Source organism: Cucurbita moschata, unplaced genomic scaffold (genome assembly GCF_002738365.1).
Source record: "Cucurbita moschata cultivar Rifu unplaced genomic scaffold, Cmos_1.0 Cmo_Scf00001, whole genome shotgun sequence".
Lineage (NCBI taxonomy): Eukaryota > Viridiplantae > Streptophyta > Magnoliopsida > Cucurbitales > Cucurbitaceae > Cucurbita > Cucurbita moschata.
The window spans coordinates 1351348-1368607 of NW_019268517.1; the positions used below are offsets into that span (position 1 = coordinate 1351348).

At 36.0% G+C, this 17260-nt stretch overlaps 4 protein-coding genes and 1 long non-coding RNA gene across 10 annotated transcripts in view; 4 read left to right on the forward strand and 1 right to left on the reverse strand.

The window, feature by feature from the left end:
* The window catches only part of LOC111446658 (pre-mRNA-splicing factor SLU7), a 4896-nt gene extending 1204 nt beyond the window's left edge, over positions 1-3692 (forward strand). The window contains exons 3-11 of the mRNA XM_023085599.1: positions 198-361; positions 451-563; positions 1034-1447; positions 1551-1686; positions 1797-2096; positions 2502-2718; positions 2992-3095; positions 3196-3264; positions 3364-3692. Of these exons, the coding sequence (XP_022941367.1) occupies positions 198-361; positions 451-563; positions 1034-1447; positions 1551-1686; positions 1797-2096; positions 2502-2718; positions 2992-3095; positions 3196-3264; positions 3364-3441 (1595 nt within the window). The 3' untranslated portion in view covers positions 3442-3692. The remainder of the gene's footprint in view (positions 1-197; positions 362-450; positions 564-1033; positions 1448-1550; positions 1687-1796; positions 2097-2501; positions 2719-2991; positions 3096-3195; positions 3265-3363) is intronic.
* An 861-nt stretch (positions 3693-4553) lies between these two features.
* On the reverse strand, positions 4554-5432 carry LOC111446987. Its single transcript, XM_023085942.1, has one exon. It carries the CDS (start codon positions 5347-5349, stop codon positions 4789-4791), a length of 561 nt encoding a protein of 186 aa, XP_022941710.1. The 5' UTR covers positions 5350-5432; the 3' UTR covers positions 4554-4788.
* Positions 5433-7134: 1702 nt separating this feature from the next.
* Positions 7135-11288, forward strand: LOC111451229 (putative E3 ubiquitin-protein ligase XBAT35). Of its 4 annotated transcripts, none has more exons than XM_023091574.1 (10): positions 7135-7234; positions 7477-7716; positions 7800-7914; positions 8006-8086; positions 8184-8272; positions 8371-8462; positions 8661-8742; positions 9288-9390; positions 10257-10342; positions 10526-11288. In XM_023091574.1, exons 2-10 carry the CDS (start codon positions 7615-7617, stop codon positions 11123-11125), a joined length of 1350 nt encoding a protein of 449 aa, XP_022947342.1. In that variant the 5' UTR covers positions 7135-7234; positions 7477-7614; the 3' UTR covers positions 11126-11288. The 4 variants fall into 4 exon arrangements, with proteins under 4 accessions (XP_022947342.1, XP_022947350.1, XP_022947362.1 ...); XM_023091582.1 differs by lacking the exon at positions 7135-7234 and adding an exon at positions 7236-7328; XM_023091594.1 differs by lacking the exon at positions 7135-7234 and adding an exon at positions 7240-7256.
* A 410-nt stretch (positions 11289-11698) lies between these two features.
* LOC111451300 (uncharacterized protein At4g14342) lies at positions 11699-13976 on the forward strand. Of its 2 annotated transcripts, XM_023091676.1 has the most exons (4): positions 11699-11813; positions 12561-12646; positions 12735-12858; positions 13622-13976. In XM_023091676.1, exons 1-4 carry the CDS (start codon positions 11808-11810, stop codon positions 13667-13669), a joined length of 264 nt encoding a protein of 87 aa, XP_022947444.1. In that variant the 5' UTR covers positions 11699-11807; the 3' UTR covers positions 13670-13976. The 2 variants fall into 2 exon arrangements, with proteins under 2 accessions (XP_022947444.1, XP_022947450.1); XM_023091682.1 differs by lacking the exon at positions 11699-11813 and having other exon boundaries at positions 12555-12646.
* A 372-nt stretch (positions 13977-14348) lies between these two features.
* LOC111451314 lies at positions 14349-15952 on the forward strand. 2 transcript variants are annotated; one of them, XR_002711962.1, is made up of 4 exons: positions 14349-14507; positions 14852-14961; positions 15235-15339; positions 15515-15952. It is a non-coding gene; the product is annotated as an uncharacterized LOC111451314 (long non-coding RNA). The 2 variants fall into 2 exon arrangements; XR_002711959.1 differs by lacking the exon at positions 15515-15952 and having other exon boundaries at positions 15235-15494.
* Positions 15953-17260: the final 1308 nt, after the last annotated feature.

The window sequence follows — 17260 nt, forward strand, 5'->3', positions numbered from 1 at the left end:
TTTTTTTTTTTTTTTTTTTTTTTTTTTTTTTTTTTTTTTTGTGAGTTGTGTATTGTTGAACGAACGGATATTCTAGCTTATTAAGTTAGAACGGAAACTGCTACTACTTTATTATCAGATATTGTTTTGATTGATGTACTCCTACTTTTTTTTTTTATAGAACACTGTTTTGATTAACTCTCTCATCGGTATTGCAGTTGCTTTCAAATCTAGGGAGGATCATCGCAAACAACTTGAATTAGAGGAAGCACGTAAGGCAGGGCTTGCGCCAGCTGAGGTCGATGAGGATGGGAAAGAAATCAACCCTCACATTCCCCAATATATGTCCTCTGCACCTTGGTATCTTAATGCTGAGAGGCCAGTGAGTTTCTCTCTCACCCCCATCTTTCTAGATTTTATGTTGGTTGTTCGTGAATCATGATGATTGAATTTATTTTGAATCTATTTCAGAGTTTAAAACATCAAAGGAAATGGAAATCAGATCCGAATTATACAAAATCCTGGTACGATAGAGGTGCAAAAATACATCAGGCAGACAAGTACAGGAAGGGTGCATGTGAAAAGTAAGTCAGATGAATGCCTCATTGTTCACCATTATGTATATTCCTCAACCTATTTCTTGTCCTTACCTAAATTTACAACTAATAGTTTTTCATATAAAAGAAATATACGAGGGGATATTGAATCGGAACTTAAAATTCTTTCTCAATATTTTGCTGTGAAAAAAAGTACCAATCGTAGTTGTGGAACTATGATTTCCCCACATTTTATATTCTTTCTTTTGTTACTGTATAAAAATGTCAAATCTAAATATATTATTGGTTTGGAACTATTCTCCTAACTTGGTTCAGGTTTGGTGATATATGGAAATTCCCTTTTTATACTAATTTTCCTGACCTATGGTTTGTACCACTTTCCAATATTATTTAATATAGTTTTTTTTAAAAAAAATTAATTTTTAATTTTTTATGATTTACTTGACGTGTATGTTTTAATTTTATTGTGTATCTTTCAAATTTTATTGGCCATCCAGTTGTGGAGCATTGACACATGATGCTAAGTCATGCATGGAAAGACCCCGAAAGATTGGAGCAAAATGGACAAATATGCACATAGCACCAGATGAGAAGATTGAGACATTTGAACTAGATTATGATGGGAAAAGGGATCGTTGGAATGGCTATGATCCAGCAACCTATGCTCGTGTCATTGAGAGGTATGAGGCTAGAGATGAAGCAAGGAGAAAATTTTTGAAAGAACAACAGCTTAAAAAATTGGAAGAGAAAAATAATAAGCAGAATGAGGATGCTGAAGTTAGTGATGAAGATGAGGATGAAGATGATTTGAAGGTTGATGAGGCAAAGGTTGATGAAAGCAAACAAATGGACTTCGCAAAAGTTGAGAAGCGTGTTCGTACGACAGGTGGTGGAAGCACGGGAACTGTAAGGTATGTCACATAATTTATATTTGTTTATTCTTTTATGTCTCTCCCTGCTTAGCTCTTTTCTAGAGCGCCTCAATGCTGTATTAATTATTTCTTTGCATATTAGGAACTTACGTATTCGGGAGGATACAGCAAAATATCTTTTAAATCTTGATGTCAATTCTGCTTATTATGATCCGAAAACTCGGTCCATGCGTGAAGATCCTCTTCCTGATGCTGATCCAAATGAAAAATTTTATGTGGTATGTATCAGAAATGGGATCGTGGAATTTTTATATACTCCCAAATTTAACAAAGTAATAGTTATAAGTTAGTACGGATCTAAATTGTCGATCTATTTTTGTCATGATAGGGCGATAACCAAAATAGAATAAGTGGGCAAGCTTTGGATTTCAAGCAACTCAATGTGCATGCTTGGGAAGCATTTGACAAAGGTCAAGATATCCATCTACAAGCTGCTCCATCCCAAGCTGAACTTCTTTATAAGAACTACAAGGTTATCAAAGAGAAGTTGAAGTCACATACGAAGGATGCTATCATGGAGAAGTATGGCAATGCTGCTGATGAAGAAAAGCTGCCTCGAGAACTTTTACTGGGACAGAGTGAGAGACAAGTTGAATATGACCGCACTGGCAGAATTGTTAAAGGCCTGGTATTAAATTTATCTGAACTCATCCCTTTTATTTTCCTTGACAGAGTGCTACATCATTAACATGAAGCATATTTAATCGATTTTGAGTTATTATCTGGTTTTGTTTTACAATAATATCCTTCATTACACTTGTCTACTTCGTTACTTCTGCTGAGATTAATATGACAATAACTGAGTTGAGTGAATAAGAAAATGCCTGGTATAATTTCAAAAATGCATGATTAGCTGTACTCTACCATCGAGGCATTATGGTTCTACCTTTTTAAAACAAATGTAATTGTAGTGCTTTCCGCTCAATCTCAAATTAAAAGCTTGGACTAAGAATTGTGTAGCTAATGCATCATGACACGAGTTGATTGTCGAGTATGTTTGCTTTCTTCTGATTCCTTTTTTTCCTCCTTGAAGGAAATGGCTCTTCCCAAAAGTAAATATGAAGAAGATGTTTTTATTAATAACCACACAAGTGTTTGGGGCTCATGGTGGAAGGATCACCAGTGGGGCTATAAATGCTGTAAGCAGACCATCCGTAACAGTTATTGCACTGGCGCTGCTGGAATTGAGGCTGCTGAGGCAGCAGCGGACTTGATGAAGTCTAATATTTCTCGTAAAGCAACTTCTGAAGGTTAGTACTCGGAATCCGTTTTGTAGTTTTTTAAAAATTGAACCTGGAATGTCTTCCTGAATGTGATAACTCATTCTTGGCTTTCAACCGAATGCATGTGATTCAAGCTTTCTTTCCGTAACATAGTGCTTGCATGGGTATAATTTTATTTTAGAATATGTAAATTTATCGTCGGTTAGCCATCAAATGCTTGGCATCCTCAATATTCTTCATTGTATTAAGGTACAAAATTGTTCAGTTGAACTCCTGAATGATCTTCTAACATCACCACAGATACACCAGCCCCAGCTGAAGAGAAAAAGCTAGCTACTTGGGGAAGTGAAGTACCCGATGATCTCGTCCTCGACCAGAAGAAACTTAATGAAGCTCTCAAGAAGGTATGAATCTTAATACCCTCTTCCTGCGATATCTCGTGTTATCATCCGTTTTCTCACCGCATTTTACTTGTTTCTTACTTGGGATTACCTATTTCGCCAGGAGGATGAAAGAAGGAAGGAGGAGAGGGATGAAAGAAAGCGTAAATACAATGTGAGATGGAATGATGAGGTACATTACTTTCTCTTGCTTTGATCGATAGGTTCCTTGGCAAAATTTAAATAGCAAGTTTAGGTTTATTCTTCCTTCGCGCTGCGCCCTCGTGTGCAGGTAACTGCGGAGGACATGGAGGCATATAGGATGAAGAAGGTACATCATGATGATCCCATGAAGGATTTTCTCAACTAACTTGGCCTACTTGTATTGTAAATGTTTAGTTTTAGTTTCAATGATCATCAAGGGAACCTCTCATCTGAGCTTTCAAAACATAAAGTAGTGATTGTGAAGATCTGAGCTCGGTTCATGTGTCGGTAGTGGAAAAATTCAAATGTCATTCTTCAGAAAAAAGGGTTCAAAACACATCAAAGAACAAGCTTTTTCTAAAAGTATGTAAGAAGAGTTAAAAGGTGGAAATGACATTTATAGGCTTAATTTTTTTTTTTTTTAAATAGTTATTTGAATTTCTAAAATAGATTTTGGAAAAATTATATTCCAAAGGATACAATATCGACCAAAAGGTCAATACAATTATATTCTATTTCACTCAAAACAATTATATTCTATTTCACAAGTGTAGTCCAACCAATTAGGTATATTACAAGTTGGCATTGTAAGTAAAGCCTTATTCTTTGCCTCTCTCTCTCAAAATAATGCACTATGCCCTCGGATCGTCTTAAAAGAACGAACGGTATGTATATAATTGAGTTACGTTCGTATTGACATCAAACTAAAATATCAGAGTTACGTTTGTTATAGATGTTATGCCATCTTTACCTTAATTTTGGAGACGGTTGTAAAAATAAGAATAAAAAATTTAAATTTGATTTTCATTTTATTACTATTTCAATTTTATTGTCATTGTTGTATTAAAATGTATATTAGGTAAGCGTATTTAATGGTTCGTATATGCTTGTAAACTTGTGATTATAGACTTAATTTAAATTATAGTTTACTTCTTTCGAAATATTATTTTGCTAGTACGTTCGTTACTACTTGCATGTAATATAATCAATAAGTTTCTTGATTTGCATCTCGGAAGAGTCGAGTCATTTAGTCCGTTCATAACGATCTCTGTAAAAAATGGGTAAAGCTTCTTCAACAACATCGTAAGCGTCTTTTGGCTGAGGCAACTAGTTGCAAGTTCATGAACAAGTGAATAATCGAACGAGTCCTTTCAAAACTCACGATTGGGCGGTCCATGAACTTTGAAAATCGATCTTTTCTGCTAAACAAAACTGCGAATCTTAAAAAATCATATAATATAAATATTTATGATGTTATATCAAATTTTATACAAAATCGTAACGAAGATATAGATTAGTATTTCTCCATGAAAATTTGGGGAATATCACAAAGCAAACATCAAACCACAATCACATTATAGTAAAGTAAATTAGTATCCCCTCCAGCATCTTCTACGATACATTCAAACCACACTCTGAAAAAGTACTTTCCAACAAATCACCAATTCAATAACGAAATCAAGATCCATATGCACTCATAATTATGAACATGTATGAACGAATTCAACAATAATCAAGCACTGCGGGCCAACATCTGTTGAAATTCGAGAAGCGATTTCTCCTTCTCAAGAATAATCTCTTCTCGGAATTTCCTTATGAACTCCTCTGCTCGTTCATCCACCGGCCGTAGATGCGGCGACGAAGCCACCACGATTTTCCAAGCATCTTCAATGCTGTTAACACTCGTCTCCTTCTCCTTCTCCTCTTCCATTACTTCTTTTCCTCTGCTCGTCTCTGCAATCGGCGCTGCCGGATCCGCGAAGAGCTCATCGATGTGGATTGGCGCGAAATTGTTTGGATTTTGAACGTATTCATCGTATTGTTGGACATACTGATTCTGATCGCGACGGTAATATGAAGAAGGAGAGGACTTACGGCGGAGAAGACGGCGGCGAAATTTGGAGGGAAATAGAAGGCTGAGGGAGCGTTGAACGACGGAGTTGAGGCGGCGCGTGACTATATTGATGGATCTGGAGATTTTGAGCGCGTGGAATTTGAATCGTAATGTGTTGGTTAGTTTCTTCCATGCCTTCTTCGCCGTACGAAGCTTCTTCTCCATTTTCGTGCGCGACATTGGAGAGAGATCGCAGAAGGAAGGATTCTGGACAATGATTAATGGATGGTTTTAATGGCGGCTCCAAAGAAAAAGCAGCGTCGTTGTCAAGCTTCCCCCTCTTTTAAACCCCAATTTTATTTATTTATTTTAAATTTTATATCTAATTAATTCAATCATACAATTAAATTATAATCTAAATTATCTCGAGCCCACGTTCAAAATCGTTAGCTTGTAATAAACGAGTCAACATAAGTTAACCAAATTATTCGAATGATTGATTGATTCATATAAAGCTACAATGTTACGTAACTCGTGATGTTAATAGGTTAGCTATGCAACTATAAAACTCAATATAAATCTCATAACGTTTGCGTGTTGATCATTTATCCCCGTTACGAAGTACACAATTATTGTAAGATCATTTATCCACGTTTTTTTATAAAGGTGTGGAAACCTTTTTAAACCGAGAGATTGAGGGTCAAAGCGGACAATATCTACTAATAGTAAGCTTGTGCTCTTACAAATGATATCAGAGTCAGTTTATTAGCGGTGTGTTAGCGAAAACATGTCTCAATACTGCCATCAAATAAGAAAACACGTGCATATGGAAGAAAAACGTCAAGCGCTCTATGGTAGCATCTCGACCCTATTGATGGAAAGATTGCACGTAGTATCGAATATTATGTCCGAGAGACTCACGAGTAGTCTCTAAAATTTTTTACTTCATCAATTAGCTCGCGTATTTTCAATAAATCTTCTAAAGATTGAATAATAATTATTTATTTTAAAAAAAGAACTCAATGGCAAAATGGAAATTATTTTAAAGTTGAGGGGCAATTTTAATGGAAATATCTCTTTCGGCAAGCACCTATGTCCATTAAAACACAGCAAACTTGGGTCCTAAGTTTTCGGCCATGAAAAAGTTGATTAAACTTTCCCAAAAATAAATAAAAAAAATAAATTTCAATCATATAAAATTAATTTCATGTATTTTTATTTTTATTTTTTAAAGTAAAAAAAAAAAAAAAAAACAAAAACCCATTAAATTTAACGACGGATTACTTCATGCAAGCTATCTAGCGCTCACCCGATAAACATCGAGATGCATGAATCCGACCTATAAATAAAAAAATGCCGAAAATAATATATTTTTATAAATAAACTAATTATAAATAAAATAGAAAATATTAGGAATTATACATTATTTGTGAGGCATGTGGGGGTGGGGCCGTAACATATTTGACATTTAATTAAAAATGGCAACAAAAATACCAAAATTTAATTTTTGATCAAAAGAAATGGGTATCTCATCCTCTTTTTTGTAGCTTTACAGATCATTTTGCATTAATTAATTAATTTTTTTTATTTATTTCTAGTTGTCCATTATTCCAATATTTGCACTTTTTTATGTTTAAATAAACTATATTGTTAAATTTAATAACATTTTTACGTTATTTAATAAAATTATTTTAGGGCACAAATATTTAATATTCTTAATTTTATATAATAATTTTAGAAGTAATATATAGTTGGATTGTAAGTCTATTTTGGTTGAATTAATTTGACCTAAAGAAAAAGTCAACCCCAACCGGACAGAAAAAAACATCTAATTTAACCTAATTTTTTCAAGCTATTTCATTTACTACTTTTATCATTTAACAAGCCGACTTGTCGTTAAGATTCGACCGCCCCTCCTTTGAAAGTCAACGGCGTTTCAAAATAGTCAAGGGAGAAGAACAACTACGGAAGACGACATGTCGTTTACATGACTGATATTTCACTTCAAATTCTACGATGTTTTCGGACACCCACCCTACAATCGGTCTCCGTCGCAGAAGCTTCGTCAGAAAATCCAGGGCGACATATTGCGCGAAACTCGATAAAATTGATCCTCAGGAACAGGGTAGGTGAAGGGTAACATCAAGGTCTGAATTATTTGATTTTCGCGTTTCATCTTTGATTCAGAACCCTTCTCGTTTAAGAAATTGGAATCGATCGTAAGCATCTTTTGGTTTTCTTTCATTTTTCTTGATTTTTGGGTGAAAATTTCGATTGGTTTCTCTTAATTGTTCATCGGCCCCACTTCTTGGATCGATTTAACCTAAAATGCTCCATTGACATGGTTGCCTCGTTATTCTCTTTCAGGCCTGGGAGTTTGCGTTGCTCCCATTGTTCATAAGGGGGCTTGAATAGAATTTTCCACGGAGATTTTTAGGCGAAATTCTGGTTTTAAATCCAGACCTGATTGAACTTATTCGATTAGCTTTTGTGGATTGGTCTGGAATGGGGCAACAACAATCGAAAGATGAACTGCTCTACCAGCAAGTAAGCTATGGAAATTCAGAAGGGATTAAAGCCCTTTGCCGAGAGGGTGCAGGCCTTGAGGTAATTGTTAAATTTTCTCATCCTCTTGAGAGTATGATCAATTGCATTTGGTGCTGCTGTTCTTACTTTCATGATATCTACAGTGGATTGATAAGGAGGCGAAAACCCCTTTAATTGTGGCTTGCATGAGTCCTGAGCTTCATAATGTTGCGAGAACTTTGATAGAACTTGGTGCTAATGTTAATGCGTATCGGCCTGGTAGTTTTCTTTATAATTCGCTTATGCTTTCCTCTCATTGCATCATATTCAGCTCTGCTTTGGTTAGCTTAACCCTTTCATTGCATTTTAGGACGTCATGCTGGTACCCCTTTACATCATGCAGCTAAAAGGGGTCTTGAAAATAATGTCAAATTACTTCTTTCTCATGGAGGTTTGTCTTAATTTCTCGATACTAACACATTGTTTCTTTCAATATTTGTTCGATTTCTTTAGCAAGTCTAATTGATATGTTGTGTCATAATCTTCAGCAAATCCATTGATCATGAATGATGATTGCCAGAGTCCTCTTGATGTTGCTAGAACAAAAGGTCACATCAACGTTGTTCGTACAATCGAGGTTTGTTTACCTCGTGATTCTATTTCAACTCCAACTAAAACATTTTTTTGGGTCGAAACTGTTTGTCAAGATGATTATTGAAGCTTTTTTTTTTGTAGAGTCATATTTGTTTGTTCTCGGGTTGGTTGCGGGAGTTTCATGGACCAGGATTTTTGGAAGTACTGGCTCCTCAATTGGTCTCAAGGAGAGTGTATGTACTTTATTACCATAATTCTGAATTTAAGTTTCTTCTATTCGTAGTTCTATGTCAATCAAATACCATGCGCAGTAAGTCGTGAAAGTAACATGACTTAACGACTTGGCGATTGACGATCTATTTGTATTCGAACTCTGAGTATATTTGTCTTGTCAAATTATATGCTTGTGATTGATGTAATTCCAATTCCAGTTGGGCTGTTATTTTACCATGTGGAGCAAGAAATCTTGCAAGGCCTTTAAAGCTGGAGCTTGCTATATACCCAACTCTACAGGTACAGCACATGATATTGCTACTATTCTGCAGATCACGATGTTTATTAATACTTAAAAGGTTTTAATAACGAAAAATTTCCCCTTCAGTCCATCCCAATCAAGAGTGTCGAAACATCTAGCGATGATGGTGCTAGGGTCGAAAAAAATGTATTATCACGTCAGTCGTATATGTTATTTTTTTGATGTTGCGGGCTATATTTTGTCCTGTCACTTCTCTGGCTTTCAAATTGCATCAAAACATATTGTGCCCCTCGGAACCACCATAGCTTATCAATCATGCTAGTGTGCTACTTATTTCGAAAATCTTAGCTTTCCTTTGTTTCATCTGTAAGCAGCGGTACTTGTCCTATTTAAAGTCCCCAGTTCTTTATAGCATTTACTATGCAGTAGATTCTTACCAGGTGGAAGTGGATGTGATCCAATTACTTTACTGATATATGTCTTTGTATTTTCTGTTGGCTCTTGTTCTTGGCAACCATTTGGAATCGTCCATAGGTATCTTATGTTATTATTTTGTTGTGTAATCCTTCCCTGTAACTGGTAGGACGCTCAACCGCGTATTGTTGTTCCACTGTGGAGAGCCAGTTTGGAGGAGACGAAGTCACAGCATTCTGATCCATCAGTTATGATTGTGGATAACGCGGCGAGTAAGTCGTGACTATCTCGACCACTTTGGCACTGAAAGATGCATTCCTTTCATGGTTCTATAATTTCCTTTGCTTAAATAGCCAAGCATAATTCTGACAAAGTGAGCGCAGAAAAGGGGCATGTTCGATTTTGTGAGCTACAGGGTCTAAACATTGTATTTGTATAATTCATAGATCTCTTTATTGGTCTGATGACCTTTGTAATGACCCAAGCCCACCTCTAGCAGATATTGTCCTCTTTGGGCTCTCTCTTTCGGGCTTCCCCTCAAGGCTTTAAAACGCGTCTGGTAGGGGAAGGTTTCCACACCCTTATAAATGGTGGTTTGTTCTCCTCCCCAACCAATGTGGGACATCACAATCCACCCCACTTCAGGGCCCAGCGTCCTCACTGACACTCTTTCCTTCCTCCAATCAATGTGGGACCGGCCCGAAATCCATCCCCCTTTGGGGCCTAGCGTCCTTATTGGTACACCGCCTCGTGTCTACCCCCTTCGAGGAACAACGAGAAGGCTGGCACATCGTTCGGTGTCTGGCTTCGATACCATTTGTAATGACTCAGGCCCACCGCTAGTAGATATTATCTTGTTTGGGCTTTTCCTTTCGGGTTTCCCCTCAAGACTAAACGCGTCTGCTAGGGGAAGGTTTCCACACCCTTATAAATGGTGGTTTGTTCTCCTCCCCAACCAACGTGGGACATCACAACTTTGATCTTCTACCTTCTCTGTCTCTGCCTCTAATAATACTCGCGTACTCCCGAGAAGGGACTAATTTCATATTCTTCTCAACCAAGGAACTCCGTTCTTGACTTAATGTTCGTTTCTTGTTTTGAACTCGTTATAATTATTATTATTTTTGTTTTTTTTCAGAAACTCGCTTGAAACTCGCATCCGGGAATGAAAATGACAAAGAACAACTTCTGTGGTTTTGCAATGCATGCAAAGGAATTCCTACGGTAACACGTCCATCGACGTTTTCTTCGTCTCTTTTCTTTACTATGTCCATTCCCTTCTGGTCTTGGCACATGGTCAAGATAGCTAGAGATTAATTTAGGGTCAATTTGTTGTTCTCCTGCTTTACTTTGTAATAGAAAGGCGTGTACAATTGCAATAATCTGGAAATTTTTGGAATCGTTCAGGTGATGCACCCTGCATTTATGAATGGTAACCAGGGCTCGGGTGCATCCGCAACTGCACCGCCGGACACAGAAGATGTGGAGCTAGACATGGCCATTAACGCTTCCATACAATCATCTACCCAGGGGAGACCACCCTTTCCTGATCCTAGTCCAAGTTCTAAAGCAAGTGCCTCTAGCAGCCATACAGGTCCAGTTACACCAACAACACATTCGACGAAATTAGGCACGAATGATTCCGAAGTGCACGAAGCTGGCCAGAGCAGCAACTCGAACGAACATCCCGAAATCCAGACTAACACCATCCCGTCAGATTCCGTACCTTCAGCTCCACCGGCAGCAAATGATATTCTGGATGATGGTGCAATTCACTATCCATCGATCGACTCAAGTCCAATTGACTTAAGACCGGGCGAAGGGAAAGAGGAAGCGAGTTCTTCATCATGTGTTATATGTTTGGATGCTCCCATTGAAGGAGCCTGCATTCCCTGTGGACATATGGCTGGGTGCATGAATTGTTTGACTGAAATCAAATCCAAGAAATGGGGCTGCCCAGTTTGTCGTGCCAAAATCGACCAGGTCGTCCGATTGTATGCTGTATGAATAACCCAGAACGTCGAATTATACTGTGAGTAAACTATTTAATGTATAGTTCCTGTTTATATATATTCTTGCTACATATATACTCATTGTGTTCTATCTGATTGTGTGGACACAATATTGGTAATGTAAATGCATTTTGAATACAACTTATCATTATCAATACCCCCGACTTGAGCATACGCTCTTGAACATACGCTTTGTCATCTTAGTGTGAGAACCTTAAAAGAAACTCGTGATGATTTTTTTTTTTTTTACTCAACTAGTAAAGGTCAAGAAAAAAGGGGGACCCGCTTCGAATCTAAACTTTTTCTCCTTAGCACAAGCACTGAGTAAACTACCTCTCTCGAACATTCACTTTTTTTAATACAAGATTTTAATACGATAATTAACTTCGATAAACAATTTCCTTAACACTCAAAGTTAAGTGAAGAGATGATGATAAAAAGTAAATTGGAGAGAATTTAGAATTTTAGAAAATGAGATGGGTATTTATAGGCCGTAAAAAATAATATAAAAAAAGGTAAATAAATAAATATATTTTTTGTAATTTAGAAGAAAAAAAAAAACAATATATTTTTAGGGGAAAAAAAAAATCGTTTATTTGGACCGCGCCAGGGCCAGATCTTCAACTCGCGCCTTTTCTCTGCTTCGTCGTTTCTGTCGAATCTCCCCCGAATCGAACATGCAGGTGAGCACTGCTAATATAGTTCTCTTATTCTTATGTGTTCTTCGCTCATGTATTCTCGAATTTGGTTTGTTTTTGTTTTGTTTTTGTTTTTTTTTTTTCCATTCATTACAGCAGTAATTCCAAAACCCTAGAACTGATTAGTTGATCGGAGGTTTTTTTTTTTTTTGTGATATTTCTGATATCGTGAGAATTTGATACCGTTGCTTCGCGGAATTACTGCCTCCATTTAGCTTTATTTTTCAATTCATTTAGCGTTTATGTTTATTTACTTCTAGTTGTCGTATGAATCTGGGTTGATGCATTTGTGAAAATTAGCTCTGCTTAAAATGAACTATCAAGAACGGGAAATATCGTATGTATGTATTTTTAGGAAACAATTTCATTGATGTATGAAATTTACCAAAAGGAAGCAGCCCACATCCGAGTTAGTGACAAGAAACATTTCTAATTGGATAAAAGGGTAGAATAATTTTAGAATTGAAATAGTGAAGATAATTTACATCGATAAGCATGCTCTTTTCCGCTGAAATCCCTTTGATTCCTTTCATTCCAAGGAAAGGATACCGTATTGGGGCCATTTATTTATTTATTTTCCCATTTTGTTCGGATGTTATTAGTGTCATATGTGGAAATCAAACCTCTGAATCAGTAATCCGTATTTGAAATCTAAGGTCTGATCATGGCTTACTGTCTTTGCTTGAGGTTTCCTCAGATGGAGCTAATGTTGGTTTCTGATCTTCAATGCAGGCCAGTGATAGATTCAACATCAATTCCCAGCTTGAGCACCTTCAGGCTAAATATGTGGGAACTGGGCATGCTGACTTAAATAGATTGTTAGTTTTCCTATTCCTTTGGAGCTTTGATCTTATATTACTTCGCATAGTAGTTTGTAATCCTCATTTCATATCTCTTTGTGTACAGTGAATGGGCTGTGAACATTCAGCGTGATAGCTATGCATCATATGTTGGACATTATCCCATTCTAGCTTACTTCGCTATAGCAGAAAATGAATCCATTGGAAGGGAACGCTACAACTTTATGCAGGTTGGTACATTGCCTTTACTTGTGTTTATTTGTCTTTTCCCTGTCACGCATTCTCTTCATAGCATTAACCCCCCACCCAAAAGAAAAAAGTCAGAATTGGAAAAGAACTAAGAGAAAAAAAGAGAGAAAAAGATGGGCTCCAATCCATTTTGTTAAACCTTTCCTATAATGTTCACTCCTTCCCCAAGCCTCCAATAAATTTTATTATCAGTAGGCAGTTTTTATTTTCTTTTCTTTTTTAGTGCCAACCATTTCTGAGGTTTCTGGATACATTCATTATACTTGTTCAATATTACCTTCATGTGTCCACCACCCTTATAATGTGCTTTCTGAGTTTCAAGTCATTGTAATATGATTACTGGGTGACTTGTTGCTTTCAACTTTTCAATTTTTAGTATTCAATCTGGTTTGCTTGTCTTCACTTAAACAATAGTGCAAGTATTTCATTCTGCATGCTTTTAGTTATCAATAATAAATTGGACATACCAAATTTGATATGCGGGGTTGTGCCAACCATGTAACTAACTTTCTTTCTTAATGAGGAATAGCAAATTTGACTTTACACGCTATGAGTTGCCAATAACGATTCTTCATACCAACTTTGAAGTGTAGGGTTGAGCCAATCATGTTACTGACTTTCTGTCTTAATGAGGGATGGAAAATTTCATCATCTCTGCCCCTTGATTTCATTTACAACTTAATTAGATACAGAATGGTAACTATTAACATTACTCTTTTGTTTTTTGTTTTTGTTTCTTTGCAGAAAATGCTATTACCTTGCGGCCTTCCTCCAGAAAGAGAAGATGATTGAAATCGTATTAGGTTGTGACAAGAGATTTTAGTACTCTGGATCTTCGTGGGGTTAACGAACTTATCCTTTTGTGAGCTAACTCTGTGTCTGTTCAGAAGCAATGAATGGGAAATGTGAACTATTTTCTCTTGTAATGCTCTTGCTTGATTAAGAATCAGTTTCCAACTAATCTACAAGACTGCACTGTACCTTGTTGTTCTCCCTTTTATTTCAAGAAAAAGTTCTATCTCAATCATAGTTTGTGGAACGTTCCCATCTTTAGATGTATAATTGGGCTTAATCAATGAATTGATTGTTTCCTTGACAAGACCATGAATTTAATTTGACAGCTATTGATGCTGGATTTGGTCCATTCAGTTTGTAACTATTATCAGTCGGTTACTCAGTTTCAGGAGTTATTGTGTACCTACTGAGACTACTTGTTACAGGAACGCATCAAAACTATGTGATACGTCGCATGCTAATTAATACAGGTGGATGTTTATTAGGTGCTTGACTTGATAATGTTTCTTGTTCAGCATGGTTAGAATGAAAGGAGGACCTTCTTGGAACTGCCTCCAACTTAACTTTGGGGAAGATTTTGGGTTGGCTGGAGGGTGCCTCTCCTAATCCCAGACTCTTGCCAATCAGTTCTCTGGTGTGATTATACAAAGTGGAAAGCAGGTCCAACTGAAGGAAGAGTCAACGAGGGGACATGTGGGTCCAGTATTGGTCCTTGCCATTTCGATACATCATTAAATGTCCTATGGGTTTCAACGTTTTATTTGTCTCTTCACTAACAAAAGCTTCGGTTCATGTTGAGGAAAATGCAAGCACACATGCTTTCAGTCTGACAAAGGTACGCTATTCGATTTCTTTGAGACTCTTCATATTTATCATGTCAGGAATTTGCAATAACTCCATGTTAATGGTTAATAGAACCTTGTGGGCTCCCAATAGTTGACTTGTTTTCGATTCATTTAGTGTGGGAGAGCATCTAGTTCATCCTAATTTTGACACTTTACATAAGTATTTGATCATTGCAATACCTATAAGATTGAGCTATCCAACCTTATTTTCGATAATGACATTAAAAAGAGGAGGAGTTTCTGCTTTCTGCACCGACTATGCAAGTTGCTAGAATGTTTTGGACGGTTAATCCACTAGTAAACTTAAAAGAGTGTGAACCACAAATTTGAGCAGATTTTGTCGGCATGGCTACGTGGGGCGTTATATCACATGCTGTCATGTTAACATAGAACTGCATCAACTCAACTCTGACAGGGCATGTTCCTTCCAAGTCGAACATAGTAGTACGTACCTTACTTTTGCTTAGTTTATACTTGCTATTTATTCTAGACAACCTTTTAGCCTCCAGCTATAAATCTATACTCGATGATGTATGCCACTCAGACTCACAACTCATAATTTTATCTTTGTGAATCACTTCTTATTCGAATTTCATATCTATCATGATTCTTATACAAAATACATTCTTAAACTCGATAAGAAATCTTATGGAATCTTTCATAATCTTGTAAGATACACATAGTTTAACTTTTGGATGCTGTTTTTCTACCTTGTAGGTTGTTGGATGTGTAACCGTCCAAGCTCACCACTAGTAGATATTGTCCGCTTTAGCTTGGTATGTATCGTCATCAGCATCACGATTTTAAAAAGCATCTATTGAGGTGAGGTTTCCACACTCTTATAAAGAATGCTTCGTTTCCATTTTCAACCAACGTGGAATACTTCTTTTCACAGTCGACTAAGATACTAATGTGATTTTAAAGATTCTAACATATAATTAATTTGTTAATACGAACTACGAATGAGATAATATTGTACGCTCGATTTTAAGTTCAGAAGTGGTAAGTGTGTGGTTAAAGCAAGCCCTACCGTCATCTTCCTCCATGATTGGTACCAAACTTTCCATTTTGTTTTTTCTGTCCTCGCATTTATTCTCTGTAGTGAAAAATGAGAATGCTTTTTCTGTTTTTGTCGAAATGTTTATGATAGGTGTGTGACATCTCTTTGGATTCTGCTGCGAGGGAGGGACCAACCCTCGCCGGGCCCTTACCTTTCACATGCTGTCTTTGACTCCGTCATCTCCTCATATGCTACTTTTTTGTTTTTTTTAGCTTCAAACCTTTCATAATATTTGGTGTTTGGCTTATAGAGTAAACTTTTGTACTTTTTAACTTTAGAGATGAAATTTATATTTAGTGTCCAAATTTGTTTCTCCTCAATTATAGAAAGCAATCTCACATGTTACATAAATTTTGACTTATATTTACCTTTCGATTTTACAAATTATAGATTTAGCAGTCTGGTTAGTTACTGGTCAAATAGAATCATTTTTTCGAGACTTTTTACGTTCTTTTTTTAATCACCTGGGAGTTAGAATTAATTTTCGTTTATTCCTTTTTCTACTTCTTCTTCCAAGTGCAGTTAGAATTAATTTTCGTTTTCTACCTTTTCTTCCAAGTGCAGGATAACCTCAAGGTGTTGCAGGTTTTTTTCTACCAATTGGGGCCCTCCCTTCACCACCCTCACGGGGATGGTCTACAAGTTTCATAACTACTCTTACCACAGGACACTTAGCCAACATTTAGATCCGGCTCTACCCAAACTTTTTTGGTTTACCCCCTGCATTCCCCACTTGTTGGACTGTTGCTGAGCAATTTTTGGATATCAAACGGGCCTCCCCAGAAGGTAATTTTAATGTAGCCGATTTCTCCTCTTTTGCAATCAGTTTCGCTACAGCACGTGCTGCTCTAGCTAATTGTCCTCCCTTCCCAAGTGTGATTTCTATATTATGTTTGGGCGTGTCTATGTTAATAGGAGTTTCAGGCCTTTAATAAACCAACTTTAAATATTGATTAGCTACTTAATTATATCCAATAGCATGTTTAAAAAATATATTATTTTTTCAATATATTTAATTTTTTAGCGGAAATTGAGATTTAGAATGATGTGGTAGTGACCTAGAATAAAAATTTGGATTTCCACAAGATGACCCATTCTATAGGTCAATAGTAATTTTAAGACGTTATGAAAAGTCAAAGTCAAATAGTAATTTTAAGACATTACAAAAAGTGAAAGTCAAAAGGTAAAATAAAATTGAATGTTTTCGGAAGTTTCCTATTTTTTCAATATCAATTCAAATTATATCACGTCATGTTTATAATTAATCTTTTTTAAAAAACAGAAAAATAAAGATGAAGTCAAAGACTTAATTGTAATTATTTAAATTAAATTACCCCACCACCTAATAATTATATTTAAGCCTCTATCCAACATGAGTCCAACTGAATTTGTTAATATTAAAACCATATACTTTTTCTACCAAATATTAATTAATTCATTTTTGACGTATATATTCATTTTAAAGAATACGGTAAAAATGTAATATTTTAAAATTTATCGCTAAATAAAAATTAAATATAAAATTTAGAGATAAAAAAAATTTTAAATTATTATTATTATTATTATTTTATAAATACATTTAAAAATAAAATAAAATAAAATATTTTTTATCCCTAGTCTATCAATCAAGCAGGCTGACGTTGAAAAAAAAATATATATTTTTGTAATAAAAAAAAGTATTAC

What these genes read in the sequence shown, in the direction of transcription:
- LOC111446987 (XM_023085942.1), bottom strand. Translation starts at nt 5,349, where the DNA reads ATGTCGCGCACGAAAATGGAGAAGAAGCTTCGTACGGCGAAGAAGGCA.
- LOC111451229 (XM_023091574.1), top strand. Translation starts at nt 7,615, where the DNA reads ATGGGGCAACAACAATCGAAAGATGAACTGCTCTACCAGCAAGTAAGC. An exon ending in CAATTGGTCTCAAGGAGAGT is followed by an intron (nt 8,463 to 8,660) that starts GTATGTACTTTA and finishes TTCCAATTCCAG; the next exon opens with TTGGGCTGTTATTTTACCAT. An exon ending in CTATATACCCAACTCTACAG is followed by an intron (nt 8,743 to 9,287) that starts GTACAGCACATG and finishes TGTAACTGGTAG; the next exon opens with GACGCTCAACCGCGTATTGT.
- LOC111451300 (XM_023091676.1), top strand. An exon ending in CATGCTGACTTAAATAGATT is followed by an intron (nt 12,647 to 12,734) that starts GTTAGTTTTCCT and finishes CTTTGTGTACAG; the next exon opens with TGAATGGGCTGTGAACATTC. An exon ending in AACGCTACAACTTTATGCAG is followed by an intron (nt 12,859 to 13,621) that starts GTTGGTACATTG and finishes GTTTCTTTGCAG; the next exon opens with AAAATGCTATTACCTTGCGG.